Source organism: Tachyglossus aculeatus, chromosome 10 (genome assembly GCF_015852505.1).
Source record: "Tachyglossus aculeatus isolate mTacAcu1 chromosome 10, mTacAcu1.pri, whole genome shotgun sequence".
In the NCBI taxonomy this organism is placed as follows: domain Eukaryota; kingdom Metazoa; phylum Chordata; class Mammalia; order Monotremata; family Tachyglossidae; genus Tachyglossus; species Tachyglossus aculeatus.
The window spans coordinates 47638945-47657420 of record NC_052075.1 but is presented as its reverse complement, the minus strand read 5'-3'; the positions used below and the strand labels follow the sequence as shown (position 1 = coordinate 47657420).

At 48.8% G+C, this 18476-nt stretch overlaps 1 protein-coding gene across 1 annotated transcript; it reads left to right on the top strand.

Moving 5' to 3' along the window:
- Positions 1 to 9121: 9121 nt before the first annotated feature.
- Positions 9122 to 17870, top strand: FAM180A (family with sequence similarity 180 member A). The gene is made up of 3 exons (XM_038753215.1): positions 9122 to 9272; positions 15929 to 16029; positions 17470 to 17870. Exons 1-3 carry the CDS (start codon positions 9197 to 9199, stop codon positions 17812 to 17814), a joined length of 522 nt encoding a protein of 173 aa, XP_038609143.1. The 5' UTR covers positions 9122 to 9196; the 3' UTR covers positions 17815 to 17870.
- The last annotated feature ends 606 nt before the right edge of the window (positions 17871 to 18476 follow it).

The following is an 18476-nucleotide window of genomic DNA, read 5'->3' as shown; positions in this document are numbered from 1 at the left end:
AGATAATAATAATAATAATAATAATAATAATAATAATGGCATTTGTTAAGTGCTTACTATGTGCAAAGCACTGTTCTAAGCGCTGGGGTGGATACAAGGTGATCAGGTCATCCCACGTGGGGCTCACAGTCTTAACCCCCATTTTACAGATGAGGGAACTGAGGCACAGAGAAGTGAAGTGACTTGCCCAAAGTCACACAGCTGACAAGCGGCGGAGCCGGAATTAGAACCCATGACCTCTGACTCCCAAGCCCCTGCTCTTTCCATTGAGCCAGCCGGCTTCTCTTGAAGATAAGGAGATAAAAATAAATAGCGGTATTTGTTAAGGGCTTACTGCGTGCATGATAAATCAGGTCCCACATGTGGCTCACAGTAGGAAGGAGAACAGACTGTGAGTCCCCATTTTGTAAATGAGGGACCTGAGGCACAGAGAAGTTATGTGACTTGCCCAAGGTCACACAGCGGGTACGTGACAGAGCCAGGATTAGAACCTAGATCTTCTGACTCTATAGTGCTCTTTCCACTAGGCCCACACTGCTTCTCTTTTGGACACGTTTAGCTTAAGGTGTCAGTAGGACATCCAAGGAAAGCCATCCTGAAGGCATTTAAATCATTCATTCAGTGGGGTATTTGTGTGCTTGCTGTGTACAGAGCACTATACTGAGCGCTTGGGAGAGTACAATATAACAGAGTTGGTAGACACATTCCCTGCTCTCTCAGGGAGCCTGCTCCATTTTTGAAATACAAGCTGTAAAGCACCTCAGCCTCTGTGTTCCACAGTGTGGATCCCATTTATGAAGGCCACGCTCTGATCCGAGAACTCCACCTCACTACTTGGAAGGGAAAGTGCCTTGGCCTGGCCATCTCCGTCCCTCAGGAGGGGCAGTCCCCTTAGGCCATCGCTTTAAATCCAGGTCACCCAGGGCCACCGTCAGGGAATCTCTTCACAAATCCTTGGCCGAGGAGCCAGAGCTGGGTGTGAGTCGTATGCCGCTCAGACGGCCGTCCGAGTCTTTCCACGTGGCGTCGGCCCCAAGGAGAGACAAAGAGAGGGCCAGGAGACCAGACGGCAGAACAGAAGAGGACAGGGATGGAAAAAAAAAAAAAAAAAAGACTTCATCTGGGACCAGGCAGGAGGGAAAAAGCCCTTTTCATTGCTGCTGAGCTCACAACCAGAGGCGTCAGGAGGCTTGAAAGACAGAGAAGGGTGTGGACTGGGTTATTTTTCCCCCCTTTCTATGCTCCCGACAAATTGGGGCTGAAAGGAGTTGGAGAGGAAGCCGGGAGGGAGGGCCAAACCAGAGCAAACATCTGGATCCAGCCAATCACCCCAGAGCGCATTCTGGGAAGGACCCACACAGTGCCATTCTGGTTGGGGACGAGGAACCAGCTGGGTGCGTGGAGGATGATGATGATGATGGCATTTGTTAAGCGCTTACTATGTGCAGAGCACTGTTCTAAGCACTGGGGAGGATACAAGGTGATTAAGTTGTCCCACATGGGGCTCACAGTCAATCCCCATTTTACAGATGAGGTAACTGAGGCTCAGAGAAGTTAAGTGACTTGCCCAAGGTCACACAGCAGACATGTGGCGGAGCCGGGATTCGAACCCCTGACCTCTGACTCCAAAGCCCGTGCTCTTTCCACTGAGCCACGCTGCAGAAGGGAGGGGGAGCTGAGGAAAAGGGGAGCTTAGTCTGGGAAGGCCTTTTGGAGGAGGTGAGCTTTCAGTAGGGCTTTGAAGGGAGGGAAGCATGATTGTTTGAAGAAGCTCTTCTAGGGCATATACCTTAGATTTTACTTCATCTGCTCAGTTAATTGGATAATTAAATAATTGTCAAGGGCTTTGGCTAATGGCCTGTGGAGGTTAAAAAAAATCACAAAAGCATGATTGGCTTGTTAACATTAGGACATAATGGAAGGCAGCCCTCTGGGGAAAGTTAGAGGGTCCTGAAAAGATTCAGGTAGGTCAAGCCCGGGCACTTCGTACCCAAGGACCGAGGAGCAAGAAAACCTGCCCCTTCTAGATACTGCTTTTAGTTCCATATTGCGGCAGAGGCAGCAGGGTCTAGTGGATAGACCATGGGCCTGGGAACCAGAGGACCTGGCTTTTAATCGTGGCTCTGCCATTTGTCTGCTGTGCGACCTTGGACAAGTCCCTTATCTCCTCCGGGCCTCAGTTGCCTCATCGGTAAAATGAGGATTAAATCCTATTTCAGCATTCTGAGACCCCTGTTTAAACTTCTTGTGGGCAGACCCTCTGGGCTTCAATAGCGTCCATTGACCAATTTATTCCATCAGTGGTATTTACTGAGCGCTTACTTTGTGCAGAGCACTGTACTGTGCTCTTGGGAGAGTACAATAGAGAAGAGTTGGGAGACACATTCCCCTTCCTTCCCACAATGTACCCTCGTTGGCATCACTATGGAGCAGAATTTTTATTGATTTTTCTTCTCTTGCTAGAAACCCCGAGGCCAGTTCTTTTTTAGAACCTGTTGGAAGGGCAGGAAGTGGGTGGGAAGAGTGAGGAAGGTAAAGCCCCCCCAGATCCGGAATGACACTATCAGAGATGGTGAAGATAGGCCCTGGGATCTGTGCTGACTGTCAGATGAGGAATGGGAGAAGGATAATGAAGGAGCCTGCCTTACCACTCATTCATTCATTCAATCGTATTTATTGAGAGCTTACTGTGTGCAGAGCACTGGACTAAGCGCTTGGGAAGTACAAGTCGGCAACATATAGAGACGGTCCCTACCCAACAACGGGCTCACAGTCTAGAAGGGGGAGGCAGACAACAAAACAAAATATGGAGACAGGTGTCAAAATCTGAGTGCTTAGTACAGTGCTCTGCACACAGTAAACACTCAAAAAATACAATTGACTTGGAACAGGGTCTTTGTCCAACCCGATTATTTTATATCTACCCTGGCATTTAGTACAGTGTTCGGTATATAGTAAGTGTTTAACAAGTACCACAATTATTATTAGGGTTACTTCAGACCTGCATATTCATTTGTTTTTTCAATCAATTGTATTTACAAAGTACTTTCTCTGTGCAGATCGTTGTACTAATTTTCTGTCATTTATGCTCACTGTTCTTGGTGTGTATTCTGCCTCAGTTAAATCCCGAACCCCTTTTGGGGCAGAGACTGTGGGTTAATTGATGATCTTGTATTTATGCCAGTGCTAGGCACATATAAGTGTCTAATAAATGTTAGTCATAAAAATTTATTGGAGTGACATGTTTTATTTCATCTCCCTATACACTTCACTTACTTACGTTGCTTTGTTTGGGAAGCAACACAGACTACTGGAAAGAGTACGGGCCTGGGAGTTAAAGGACTTGGGTTCTAATCCTAGCTCTGCCACATACCCAGTGTGTGTGACCTTGGGCAAGTATAATAATAATAATAATAATAATAATAATAATAATGGCATTTGTTAAGTGCTTACTATGTGCAAAGCACTGTTCTAAGCGCTGGGGAGGTTACAAGGTGATCAGGTTGTCCCGCGTGGGGCTCACAGTCATCATCCCCATTTTACAGATGAGGTAACTGAGGCTCCGAGAAGTTAAGTGACTTGCCCAAGGTCACACAGCAGACATGTTGGCAGAGCTGGGATTCGAACCCATGACCTCTGACTCCAAAGCCCGTGCTCTTTCCACTGAGCCATCCTGCTTCTCTAAGTCCCCTTCACTCAAATCACTTCACTTCTCTGGGCCTCAGTTCCCTCACCTGCAAAATGGGGATTCAAAACCTGTTCTCCCTCCTACATAGACTGAGCCTCATGTGGGACCGGATTTTCTTGTATCTATCCCAGTGCTTAGTACAGTGCTTGGCACATAGTAAGCACTTAAATACAACTATTATTGTTGTTTTATGATTATTATTATTACCTTCAGAGTCAAAGTGGTTTCTGGATTCAGACCCACTGTGTCTCAGCTCCCCAAACCTCAAATCATCTCTCCCCTCTCTAGAAGTCTGCTTTAAAAATGTTAGTATTAAGAACTTACTGTATGCCCAGCACAGTGATAAATACAATACAGTCAGATCAGATACAGTTCCTGTCCCACATGGAGAAGGAAGAACAGGTATCTTATCCTCATTTTACAGTCTCTGTCCTTCAAGGGTGCTTCCAGTCAGAAGGGAGAACATTTCACAGATGAAGAAACTGAGGCCCAGAGACGTGAAGTGTCTGCTGTGTGACCTTGGGCAAGTCACTGGCAGAGCTGGGATCAGAACTCGGGCCACCCGACTCCCAGAGCCCATGTATCACCGAAGCCAGGTCTCTCCGATCGAACCTGATAGATTAGTCTGGATTAGGGGCTTGTTTCCTAAAGCTTTCTCTCTACTATTATCCGTAAAGTCCCCTTACCCCCCGACCCTCTGGATAAGGCCCCCAGATACAGTCCCATCCAGGCAGGCTCGCTCATTATCCTTCTCCCACTCCTCACCTGACAGTCAGCACAGATCCCAGGGCCTGTCTTCACCGTCTCTGATAGCGTCATTCCAGAACTGGGGGGCTTTGCCTTCCACACTCCTCCCAACCACTTCCTGCCCTTCCAACAGGTTCTAAAAAAAAAAACTGGCCTTGGGGTTTCTAGCAAGAGAAGAAAAATCAACAGGAATTCTGCTCCATAGTTGTGCCAATGAGGGTACATTGTGGGAAGGGGAACGTGTCTTCCAACTCTGTTCTATCGCACTCTCCCAAGAGCACAGTACAGTGCTCTGCACAAGGTAAGTGCTCAATAAATACCACTGATTGAATAAATTGGTCAATGGCTGCTACGGAAGCCCAGAGAGTCCGGCTTTAGGCCCAGATTTGGCCGTGCAGTTTGAGATCAGGCCTCGGGGAGCTTTGAGGCTGCTCTGAAAACATCAGGAGGCAGTCAGAGGTGAAATTTCCAAGCTGCGGTTATCAGCTTTCTGGACTGAGGACGCAGAACATTCCCCAAATAGCTGAGTGCCCTAACATTTGCAATTATCTAGCTGCATGCCTCTTTCCCTTCTGTTGCCAAGTTGCTGGCTCCTTCCACTTCCTCCCCGCTTAGGACGAGTTAGTTACCACCTCCCCGTTTACGTGGACTTGGTGCTGTTAACTTCTTTCTAGGGGGTGAATGGCTTTCGGAAGTGAATCTCAGGTTAAAGAAAGATTCTGAAGGAATGAACAACCCAGCCTCTCCACCACCAGTCTTTTATGAAGAAAAAGCTTGTCGTTGGTGCCAAATATTTTCTTCTCATTCTCAATGACTCTGTCTTTAAAGAAGTCGAGGAAAGGGGGTGAACCCTCAGCCCCACTTTGCAGATGAGAATACTGAGGCACAGAGACTTGAAGGGCTCCCACACAAGGGAATGGAGGAGGCAAATTTAGGACTCTAATAGATGTGAGCCAGGTGAGTAAGTAAAGTGCTCAGCTCCTGATATCCTTATTTGTTTATCCCCAGAGCCACACAGCACCATCTTCTGATTGGATTCAACTGACTCAAATCTACAATATCTATAGAGTGCTTAATAAATACTATTTCTACTACTGTACTCAGATTTTCTTAATTTTTTTCTTTGCTTTTTGGATTTTTTTTAAATGGTATTTTTTAAGTGCTTACTGTATGCCAGTCACTGAACTAAGCACTGGGGTAGATAAAAGTTAATCAGGTTGTACACAGTCCATTTCCCATATGGGGTTCGCAGTCTTAATTCCCATTTTACAGATGAGGTAACTCGCCCCAAGTTCACGCAGCAGACAAGTGGCAGAGTCAAAACTAGAACCCCTTCTGGGAGAGTACACTAACCCTGCCCTTAAGTAGCTTACAGACTAGGGGAGGAGACAAACATTCATTCATTCAATCATATGTACTGAGCGCAGAGCACTGTACTAAGCACTTGGGAAGTACAAACATTAAAGTTATAGGTGGGGAAAGCAGCAGAGCATAAGGATATGGATGTAAGTGCATAGATGACACAGAAGGGAGAGCTAAGAAAAATGGGAGCAACAGTGAGTCATTTCAGAGCTTGGGGGAAATGAAAGATCTCTCTTGTTCCCACCATCCCCAAACTCAGGGTCCTGTTCAAGGCTTTCTGGAAAAGTCCTTGCTTCAAAGTCACCCCGAAAAGGAATAAGAGGAACCTGGGAGTGTGGTTCTTAATTTCACTGGTCTAGTCAATCAATCATTCGTATTTATTGAGCACTTACTGTGTGCAGAGCACTGCATAGTCCAGAAGAAATGACCTATAAGCATCCCTCTCCGGCAGCGGAAAGTCTTCTACAGGAGGGATGGAGGCGTCTTGTCCAGGAATCAAAATGTTCTTCATGAGCAGGGAGCCCAAAGGATTCTGCGAGCCCCAGTGATACTTGAATGTGGCTCAAGTGCAACAGAGGAGGGTCACTCTTTCAGGAAGAGAGGCGATCAGGGGCTTCGAGCTCCATTTAATAATAATAATAATAATGATGATGGCATTTGTTAAGCGCTTACTATGTGCAGAGCACTGTTCTAAGTGCTGGGGGGATACAAGGTGATCAAGTTGCCCCACGTGGGGCTCACAATCTTTTAATCCCCATTTTACAGATAGGTAACTGAGGCTCAGAGAAGTTAAGTGACTTGCCCAAGGTCACACAGCTGACATGTGGTGGAGTCGGGATTTGAACCCATGACCTCTGACTCCAAATCCCGTGCTGTTTCCACTGAGAAGCACTTCCTATGTGCTGCGCACTGTACTAAGCGCTGGGGTAGATGCAAGCTAATCGGCCATCATTCATTCATTCAATCGTATTTATTGAGCACTTACTGTGTGCAGAGCACTGTACTAAGCGCTTGGGAAGTCCAAGTCGGCAACATCTAGAGACGGTCCCTACCCAACAGCGGGCTCACAATCTAGGAGGGGGAGACAAACAACAAAACATAGACAGCTCACAGTTTCAATCCCCATTTTACTGATTTAGGCACAGAGATGTGAAGTGACTTGCCCAAGGCCACACAGCAGACAAGTGGCAGGGCCATTCGTTCGTATTTTCTGAGCGCTTACTGCGTGCAGAGCATTTTACGAAGGGCTTGGGAGAGTACGATATAACTGACGTGCATACAGGGCCTCGGGCCCCATCCCCCACCTGCCCCCCGGCCCCAGGACAACTCCATTTGAGAGTCTTTCCCCTCGGAACATTTTAAGAGGAAAGGATTTTCCTTGTCAATTGGAGGCTCCCCTTGGTCACAGCTTCCACGTTTCCATGGCGGTAGTAAACTACCTCATTTTACAGACCTAAAATAGAATTGAGTTTGAAGGTGCTGCAGAGAGATGGGTGGGGACACCTCAGAGGAACCCAGTTGAAAGGCCAAATGGGAGGAGTTTGAGGCTTGGTTCACAGTCATAACCTTGACTCAGTAGGAAACGAAATCCTCCTCCACCCCTTCTCTGGCCCAGTTTCAGAGTATGGGCCCAAGGCCCAAGAGGAGGGACACAACCGAGAACCCCAGCCACGCCCAGGAGAAGAGCCGGGAAGGATGAGGCACTGGGAACTTACCACAAGACCCCTCTTCTGATTTCTCAGGTGCATCACCGGACAAGGAGATGGATAAGAGGGGTGGGACGAGGAGGAGGAGGAAATGACCATCGGAAAGTGTTGGCAAATGAGGATCAAAAAAATCAAGAAGCAGCAAGTTCTATTGGAAAGAGCACAGGTTTGAGAGTCAGTCTGCCACCTATCTGCTGTGTGACCTTGGGCAAGTCATTCAACTTCTCTGTGCCTCAGTTTCCTCAACTGTAAAATGGGGATTAAATCCTTGTTCTCCCTCCTTAGATTGTGAGCCTTAAGCGAGGCAAGGACTGTGTCCAACTTTTAGCTTCCTCAGTGCTTAGAACATGGTTTGACACATAGTAAGCACTTAAATACCATTAAGAACAAACAAAGGGCGACTACCAATGGGGGAAAACTATGTCCAGATGCTTCAGTGACTGCAGCCTGTCTCTGGGGTCCGAGCACCTCAGGGGCCCAGAGACCTGAGATCTAATCCCAACAGCAGACAAGTGTGGCCTCAGACAAGTCATTTGCCTCTCCGGCTGTTTCTTCTTCTTCTCCCTCCCCTCCTCATCGAGTTTCTTGTGGACAAGAGGACTGATTTAGTTTTTGAGTCATCAGCGCCTTAGGAGGCAGATGGAGGAATCCATTTAATGTGTTTGTAGCTCAGTAGGGAAGGTGGATTTTTGGAGGGGTGGGGCGGGGGTAGGGTCATTTGGTTGAGGGGAAAGGGTCCCCAATTAGCATCCTGCTCATTAATAACAATAATAATGCTCATGTGTCAAGCACTGTTCCAAATATTACCCTCTAGACTGTAAACTCATTGTGGTCAGGGAACCCGTCTACCAACTCTGTTATAACGAACTCTCCCAAGCACTTAGTACAGTGCTCTACAAACAGCACTCAGTAAATACCATTGATTGATTGGGTAGATAAAGGATAACCAGATCAAATACAGGCCCTGTCCCACAGGCAGCTCCCAGATCAAGGAGGAGGGAGGATTCATATTTCATCCCCATTTTACAGATGAGGAGATTGAGGCCTCGAGAAGTTAAGTGACTTACCCATAGTCACACAGCAGGTAAGTAGAGGAGCCAGGATTGGAATCCAGGTCCTCAGAGCTCCCCCAGGTCCATGCTCTTTTAACTAGGCCACAGGCACTAAAACACTTTGTTGTCCTGAGAGTGACTCTAGGCGTCCATCTCTTCCAAGAACGCGACGCCTCTGAGATCTCCGGTTCCTTCCCCTCGGCTCCCTGCTACCGTCTCACAATCCCCGGTTGGAGGACAAGGCCAGCTCTCCCTCCAGCCTCCCGGACGGAGTTCTCCCAGTCTGTCAGAGAAAAATTCCAGTGCTCCCGTCCAACACATGGAACTCGAGTACAAAAATGTAACGATATTTATCCACACCGCTGCCAGGGAGCTCACATGCACCATGAGTCACTCCAGATGTGCCGGAAAACAAAGTCCGTCTGTGAAAGCGAAGTCCCCCGATCCCAAGGAGAACTGGATTAAGCGAGGCGTGCTGAATTCAGTCTCGCTCTAGCCAGCGGGAAGATACTTCAGGGAAGTGGTGAAGACAGCTCCCAACTCCCAAAAGGGGAAGGAGATATCCATTCCATCTGTTAGATTTACAGATATATCTATAGAGATAGAGAGCCATAATATACATATATATTTAGGCGTGAAAGATGTGTTGGAAGACTTTACTACTCCTGCTGCTGTATTATGATGCTCAAGCCACAGTGACTCCCAGGTGGAACAGAGGTAAGATTTCTTTTTTTATGCCTCACAATATATATGTGTATAACAAAATTCAGATCGGCTCAGATAATAATAATAATAATGGCATTTATTAAGCGCTTACTATGTGCAAAGCACTGTTCTAAGCGCTGGGGAGGTTACAAGGTGATCAGGTTGTCCCTCAGGGGGGCTCACAGTCTTAATCCCCATTTTACAGATGAGGTAACTGAGGCACAAAGAAATGACTTGCCCAAAGTCACACAGCTGACAATTGGCAGAGCCGGAGTTTGAACCCATGACCTCTGACTCCAAAGTCCCGTCTCTTTCCACTGAGCCACGCTGCAGATCTACCATGGCCCTGGAACCTGGACCATGGACCCTCTTAGGACTTGAGCCGGGTATCCCGCCGGCCAGCAAGGGGTCAGAAGGAGGAGGAGTGGAGGGTGAGGGGAGGAGAAAGGGTTCATGTGTTCATTCTTTCTTTCTCTCTCTCGCCTGAATGAGGGTGGGAATCCTTCCTGGGAAAACGTTGGCTCTCCGGGCAACCTGGGCCAGTGGCAACATTGCTTGCCAGCCCTGTGGTCCCTTAGCTGCATCTGTGCGGCCTCAGCCAGTCTGGGAGTTTCACCGAGAAAATCAACCCCACCGGGGAGCGGAGGCACGGGGTGGCCCACAAATTAGGCCCTGGCCAGTGTTCGGCTCTCCAGAGAACCAAGGCTGTCGGACGAAGCCCTGTGGTCCCTTAGCTGCATCTGTGCAGCCTCAGCCAGTCTGGGAGTTTCACCGAGAAAATCAACCCCACCGGGGAGCGGAGGCACGGGGTGGCCCACAAATTAGGCCCTGGCCAGGGTTCGGCTCTCCAGAGAACCAAGGCTGTCGGACGATGGGGACTTGGTCCAGGAGACTCACGGCCACCTGGTGACTCATTCATTCATTCCTTCCTTCAATCATATTTATTGAGTGCTTACTGTGTGCACAGCACTGGACTAAGTACAAGTCGTCAACACATAGAGACGGTCCCGACCCAACAGCGGGCTCACAGTCTCCTTGTCAGGAGACAGGTTAAGGACATTGAGGAGGCAAGCTGCAGCTACTACTTGTCCACAGGCCTCTTTCCCCCCCTCCCACCCTCCAGAAGCAACGTGGCTTAATGGAAAGGGCCTGGACCTCAGAGGACCTGAGTTCTAATCTCAGCTGTCCCATAGAGAAGCAGCGTGGCTCGGTGGAAAGAGCCCGGGCTTGGGAGCCAGAGGTCATGGGTTCTAATCCCGGCTCCGCCACCTGTCAGCTGTGTGACTTTGGGCAAGTCACTTCACTTCTCTGGGCTTCAGTTACCTCGTCTGTAAAATGGGGGTTAAAACTGTGAGCCCCACGTGGGACAATCTGATGCCTCCAGTGCTTAGAATAGTGCCTTGCACATAGTAAGCACTTAATAAATGCCATTATTATTATCATTATCACCTTGTATCCCCCCCCCACCCCCAGCTTAAAACAGGGCTTCGCACATAGTAAGAACTTAACAAATGCCATCGTTCCTGTATTATTTACCTGCTGATTGACCTTGGGCAAGTCCCTTCACTGAGCAGTTTACTCATTTGCAAAATTCAACACCTGTTCTTCCTCCTACTTAGATTGGGAGCCTCAGGTGGGACCCGATTATCTTTTATCTACCCCAGCACTTGACACATAGTAAAAGTTAATAGCTATGGTATTTGTTTAAAGCACTTGCTACAGGGTTGATGCTGTGCTAACCCCTGGGGTAGATTCAATACCATCAAGTCAGAGCTGACATGGGGCTCACTAGCTAAGGGGGAATGGAGCATACCTCCATTTTATGGATGAGGAAACTGAGGCAAAGAGAAGGTATGTAGTTTGCTCAAAGACACTTCTCTCTCCCACATGGGGCTTGGAGTCTAAGGGAGAGGGGAAAACAGGTGTTTTTGTTCCCATTTTACAGATGAGGAGACAGAGGCTCAGAGAAGTGAAGTGACTTACCCAAAGTCACAAGGCGGGAAAGTGGCCGAGCCGGGTTTAGAATTCAGAGTCCCCGACTCCCAGCCTCATGTTCCAACCAGTAGCCCCCGCTGCTTCTGACCCGGGCCCCAGACACGGGCTTCTGCTCCAGTTTCCCCCCCAGAATCTGGCCTCCTGGGAGGAGAGAGCTGGAAGAGGCTAGAACTCCCCCTGGAAGGCTTGGAACCAAACCTAAAGCCACAGATTTTTGAAAAAAGGCTGGTGGAATTCACTTATCGCTAAGAAAAAGAGGCAGGAGAAAGTCACCCAGGCAGGCTCAAAGTGGCCCCTATGGACTGTCCTCTCCCCTCATCCCATTAGCAGAGGTGACCAACAGAGAAAGGGAATCAGATCTAGCTGGATGGAGAGTCTGATGGAAACCACCAACCCCCTAACACACATGAATATATATATATATATATATATATATATATATATATATATATATATATATATATATATATATATCCCCCAGAATATAAACCAGTCACAGGCTTGCCAATATCTCCCTCTGAGGCCCAGGAGGTAAGGAGCAGGGAACCAGACAACACATTCTTTCATGGTAGCTGCTTCTCCAGGAGGCAAAACCAAAATAACAGCATAAAAGCAATTTGAACCTTTCTTTTTCCCCCTCCTTCCTGCACTAATTACCTTTAATCCCCTCCTGTGTACACCGGAGGTTTGGGCTAGAAAATCTGTCCCCAGCTGAGCTGTGAAATCATTTTGCAGCACGGAGAGGGATTTGTTTCTCTGGTCACACACACACACAAACACATGCCATGCACCCACAAGAGTGGCTTTTCAAAAACTCATGAGGGCCGCAGAATTGTTTGTGGTAGAGAAAGTTTTAAAAGGAAGGTTGCTCTTTAGCTAGAAGGAAGGTGAACTAGTAAAAAAGAGCACAGGGTTGGGAGCCAGGAAACCTGGGTTCAGTTCCCAAATCTGCCATTCTGCTGTGTGACCTTGTGCAACTCCCTGCATTTCCTGCTGCCTCAGTTTCCTCATCTGTAGAATGGGGACTCAGTGCCTGTTCTCCCTCCTCAGACTATAAGCACCCTTGAGAGACAGGGAGTGTTTCTGATTCATTTTTACTCCATCTACCCCAGTTTCAGCACATAGTAAGCTCCTTGTGGGCCAGGAACGTGCCTAACAACTCTATTGTCTTGTACTTTTCCCCCAAGTGCTTACTACAGAGCTCTGCACCAGTAAGTGCTCAATAAATACCACTGATTGATCAGATAGCACAGTTATTATAATTATTAGCCGATCACCCCTTCCAAGCTGACCTTGTTTCCTCACCTCTGAAGAGCCTGTCAGGTTGGCACGCCACACACAAGAGAGAGCGGACAGGTGTCAGCAGCTCAGAGCCCACCCTAGCTGATTCGGCTGGGTCCAGCCGGCTATTTGAGTACTTACTGTGTGCAGACACTGTACTAAGTGCTTGGGAGAGTACAATATAACAGCAGACACTCCCTGCCCACAACGAGCTTACAGTCCAAAGGGAGACACAGACATTAATATAAATAACAGATATGTACACAAATGCTGTGGGGATGGGAACAGGGGATGAATAGAGGGAACATTTATTGAGCGCTTAGCGCACAAAGCTCTCTCTTCCCATGCCCCACTCCTAGATGGGAGGCCGTCCCGTGGTGGTCTGGGATTCTTCAGGTCAGGCAGATGTTCTCTTAAGGGAGAGTGACACAGGTCATTCCTAGACTGTAAGTTCCTTGTGGACAGAGAATGTTTCTCTTTGTTATACTGTACTCTCCCAAGAGCTTAGTATAGTGCTCTGCACACAGTAAGCACTCAATAAATCCTACTAAATGAATGAATCTCAACTCCCTGGAAAGGGGTGGGAGAGGTAACCACTCCCAATTCCCCTAAATGCCAGAAAGCATGTGAATCGACAACACCCAGGGACCAGTCCATTAGTTCTCTGTGAGCAAAGCATCACAGTGTGCCACTGGCTACAGTCTTCCCTCTACCCTGGTAGTACATTTTGGGTATTCAATCTTATTTATCAAGCACTTACTGCGTACAGAGGACCACACTAAGCCCTTGGGAGAGTACAACAGACATTCCCCACCCACAGAGAACGTGCCTATTATAGTGTACTCTCTCAAATGCTATGCAAGTGCTCAGTACATACTATTGATTGGGGAGTTACAGAGGCCCACTCCCTGGCTTTCAGGGACTCACAGTTCACAGATAAAAGTACATACAACTTAAATGAAAAGACCATCTTGGCATATAAAAGGTACGGGCAACACAAGCCTGTGAACATCTACTCAGTCTGACTTGCAGAGGCGAATCCTCCACAAGGCTAAGATTTTAAAAGCCAGAACAGTTGCATGGATTAAAGCCAGAGAGATTACTCCGATTTCCCGATCCAAAGCTTGAGTTAGCCGGTGTAGACACAGCCGGCCAGAGAGACAACCCTTCTCGCTGGCCGACCCTGCGCAAAACAGTCCATGGGGGATTTTCCATGGATGGAGAAACACTGAAACCACACAGAAAAACACATCCTCTACACCCACTCCCACTCCATCCTGTCCCACCCAGCTCAGCTGATCGCCTCACCTCCAGCTCTCTAGGATTTTGCTTTCGCGGTAATTGGGTGTGTGCTTCCTTTAGAGTCCAGTGGTGCTGACCAAAGGAAACTGGCTTGAAGAGAGTCCTCCCATCACTCCACAAACAGGGCTAGGCTCCCAAGACACTAGCTTAAGGCCAAAGGAAGTGACATCACCGAAGACCTGCAACAAGCTTCTTGATAAAATACAGCTGCCTCCACTACCACCCATCTCTCTCATTTCCAGGGAGTGGCTTCACTTGATTCATTCAAAAGTATATTGGCTAGAACACCAGAAACAGTTTTAAATCATCCCTCCAGTTTGGTTCATTATTCAACAGGTGTTTTGGGGCACCTGCTACTCGCCAATAGGGAGAAAACACAACTTCTTCCCTGGTTCAAGGAACTGGTTTCTGGCTAATGATGGTTGAAAAAGCTCTTTCACCTGAATTATCTAGATAATGGAGACAAAAGTGCATTTTTTGCATAAAGTACCTGAATAATTGCATTCCTCCCAAACCCAAACTGCTGACTGTACCTCAGGCCTTCGGTCCATGATAAGGTCAAGGGTAGGCTGTCTGAAGTCCGCTCCCTGCCCCATTTGAGTTTCTCTGCCTTTCTTCCCCATCCCAGGGGAACAGATGATCCACACAAGTGCCAAATTCTACCTTCTCCTGTTCTTGCCCTCCCTGTCCCTCTGCTCTGCAAAAGCAGATAATCCACGGGATGATATTCACCGCCTCCTTGTCTCCAATTCTGGGACGCCCCATTCAGCTTTCTTTTCTAGAGAGTTCCTAAGCACGGACTTCTTCCTGCTCTCAGCCAGGATATGAGTGTATGGGAGTGATGGGCAAATAAATATTTTCACATATGCACGCGCAACTCAAACCTGACAGTTCTGGCTCAGGTCCTGGCTGAAGAATTCAGCTTCCTGAATTCGCTTTGACCCTGACACTTTCATCTTCACGTGCATGTGGAAACGCGCTTCCTGGTCCAGTGAGGTCCTGTCCGTCAGCACGGGCTGTGGGAAGAATCTTGGGGCGTACCTGCTTTGGGAAGAAGGGGCAGGGGAGAGGGATGCAGCTTGTATGATGTTTCAAGAGCTGCGGGGAGACCATACTCACCCCAAAGACACCGTAATAATGATAATAATATTGGTATTCGTAAAGTGCTTTCTATGCGCCAGGCACTCTACTAAGTGCTGGGGTGGATAAAAGCAAATTGGGTTGAACACAGTCCCTGTCCCACAGTAGGTGGGAAAACAAGTATTGTATGCTCCTTTTACAGATGAGGAAACTGAGGTCCAGAAAAGTCAGGTACCTTGCCCCAGGTCACTCAGCAGACAAGTGGCAGAGCTGGGATTAGAACCCAGATCTTCTGACTTCTAATCCCATGCTCCTTCCACTAGGCCATATAGAGCACTGTACTCCTGCCCACAAGGGGAAGCAGCGTGGCTCAGTGGAAAGAGCCCGGGCTTTGGAGTCAGAGGTCATGGGTTCAAATCCCGGCTCCGCCACATGTCTGCTGTGTGACTTTGTGCAAGTCACTTAACTTCTCTGGGCCTCACTTCCCTCATCTGTAAAATGGGGATTAAGACTGTGAGCCCCACATGGGACAACCTGATCACCCTGTATCCCCCCAGCGCTTTGCACCTAGTAAGCGCTTAACAAATACCATTATTATCAAGGAGTTTGCAGCCTCCTCCTCTCCTCTCAGAAGTCACGGCGGGAGTAGAAAAGGCGGGGATTCAGGAACCCCCAAAGTTGGTCCGGCAGCCCTGAGCCACAACTTCCTGGGACGAGGAGGGCAGACCAGAGCCCTCCACCCTCAGGCAGCCTCCAACTTTGGCCTACCCCTTAAACAATCAATCAATCAATCATTCAGTTGTATTTATCGAGCACTTGCTGCGTGCAGGGCACCGGACTGAGGGATGGGAGGGTACAGCACGACGGAGTGGGTAGCCGTGACCGCCGCCCACAAGGAGCTGATGATCTGAGGGGGAGAAGACCCCCCAAAAAAGGAGACAGACAGGCTAGGACAGGGTTCTGGCGGTTCTCTCTCTCTGACCCACCTCCGTCTGCGGTTCTGCCTTCAGCGCCGCTCTTCCCCGCCGCCAGCCGGCCCAAGCGATCCTCGTCGGCCCCCGTGAACCCCGTGCTGCAGACCTCACTGGAGGAAGTGGACCTGCTCTACGAGGTAAGCCTGACGACGCTCACTCCATCCCCACTCCCCCAATCAATCAATCAATCAATCAATCGTATTTATTGAGCGCTTACTATGTGCAGAGCACTGTACTAAGTGCTTGGGAAGTACAAATTGACAACACATAGAGACAGTCCCTACCCAACAGTGGGCTAATAGTCTAAAAGGGGGAGACAGAGAACAGAACCAAACATACCAACAAAATAAAATAAATAGGATAGAAATGTACAAGTAAAATAAATAAATAAATAAATAGATAAATAGAGTAATAAATATGTACAAACATATATACATATATACAGGTGCTGTGGGGAAGGGAAGGAGGTAAGATGGGGGGATGGAGAGGGGGACGAGGGGGAGAGGAAGGAAGGGGCTCAGTCTGGGAAGGCCTCCTGGAGGAGGTGAGCTCTCAGCAGGGCCTTGAAGGGAGGAAGAGAGCTACCTTGGCGGATGGGCAGAGGGAGGGCATTCCAGGCCCCCACCCACCGGGATCCCACATCGCCCCTTCGTTTTACCGGCCCAGACGTCTGGGATTTATTTCATGTTTTTGATGGTATTTGTTAAGCGCCTACTGTATACCAGGCGCTGTTCTGAGTGCTGGGATAGATACAGGGTTGGACCGTCCCTGTCCCACGTGGGGCTCAGGGTCTTAATCTGAGGAACTGAGGCCCAGAGAAGTGAAGTGACTCGCCTAAGGTCACCCAGCAGAGAAGCGGTGGAGCCGGAATTAGAACCCAGGTCCTCTGACTCTCAGGTCTGTGCTCTATCCACAAGGCCATGCTGCTTCTACAGCATTTGCAATGGTAGTGTTTGTTTATGCACTCACCACGTGCAAAGCACGGGGTAGATAGACTAGAAGCAAGTCAGACACATACCCCGTTCCGCACGGGGATCACAGCCTAAGTGGGAGGCAGAACAGGTATTTCATTCCCATTTTACAGATAAGGAACCAGAAGTCCAGAGAAGCGGAGTGATTTTTCCAAGGTCGGACAGCAGTCGAGTGGCCGACCCAGGATTAGAAACCAGGTCCCGGTTGGCCCTCGCTCTGAACAAGGCAATTGGTTCTTCCTGTCAAAGAAAAAGCAGTGTGAGAAGGAGCATGGCCTAGTGGAAAGAGCACAGACTTGAGAGTCAGAGGACCTGGGTTCTAATTCCGGCTCCACCGCTTACTCTGCTGGCTGACCTTAGGCAAGTCACTTCACTTCTCTGGGCCTCAGTTCTCCCACCTGCAAAATGGGGACTCAAAACCCGTTCGCCCTCCTACTTAGACTGTGAGACCTGCTTATCTTGAATCTACTCCAGTGCTTAGTACAATGCCTGGCGCGGAGAAAGCACTTCACAAACGCCACGCTTCTCCGACTGACCGACTGACTGCAGGCGTTCCACCGGGCCGCGACTGAGTCTCTGACCCTGGGTGTCCTGGGCCCCCGCCAGTTTCTTTTAGCAGAGCTGGAGATCGGCAAAGACCTGAGGATCTCCATCAAGGACGAGGAGCTCTCCTCCCTGCGCAAGGCGGCCGACTTCAGCGCCGTCTGCAACCACGTCATCCCCAAGGGCATCACGGACATCCTGCGGCTGAGCGCCCGGCTCTCCCGATACTCCGGCGTCCTCAGGAAGGAAGACTTTGAACGGACGGTGCTGACTTTGGCCTACGCGGCTTACCGCACCGCCAAAGCCCGCGGGCACCAGAAAGATGTATGGGCCCATTCCCTCCTCGGCCTTTTCCAGGCCTTGAAGCATGACTTGATGTTATCTCTCAGCTCCAGACCCTCTCACTGAAGGATGCCCTCCCACCCCAGGAACTCAGCCAACCACTTTAAATAATAATAATAATAACAATGATGGCATTTACCAAGCACTTACTATGTGCAAAGCACTGTTCTTAGCAGTTACATGGTGATCAGGTTGTCCCACAGGGGGTTCACAGTCTTAATCCCCATTTTACAGATGAGGGAACTGAGGCACAGAGAATAATAATAACAATGATGGTATTTGTTAAGCGCTTACTAGGTGCAAAACACTGTTCTAAGCACTGGGGAGGTTACAAGGTGATCAGGCTGTCCCAAGGGGGGTTCACAGTCTTAATCCCCATTTTACAGATGAGGGAACCGAGGCACAGAGAAGAGAAGTGACTTGCCCAAAGTCACACAGCTGACAATTGGCAGAGCTGGGATTTGAACCCATGACCTCCGACTCCAAAGCCCGAGCTCTTTCTACTGAGCTACACTGCTTCACTTTTGGGGAGAGGGGTTCCCCCAGCTTCACCCCCACCCCCACCTTTAGTCCCCAGGGTGATGATGATGATGATGATGGCATTTATTAAGCGCTTACTATGTGCAAAGCACTGTTCTAAGCGCTGGGGCGGTTACAAGGGAATCAGGTTGTCCCATGGGGGGCTCACAGTCTTAATCCCCATTTTAGAGATGAGGGAACTGAGGCCC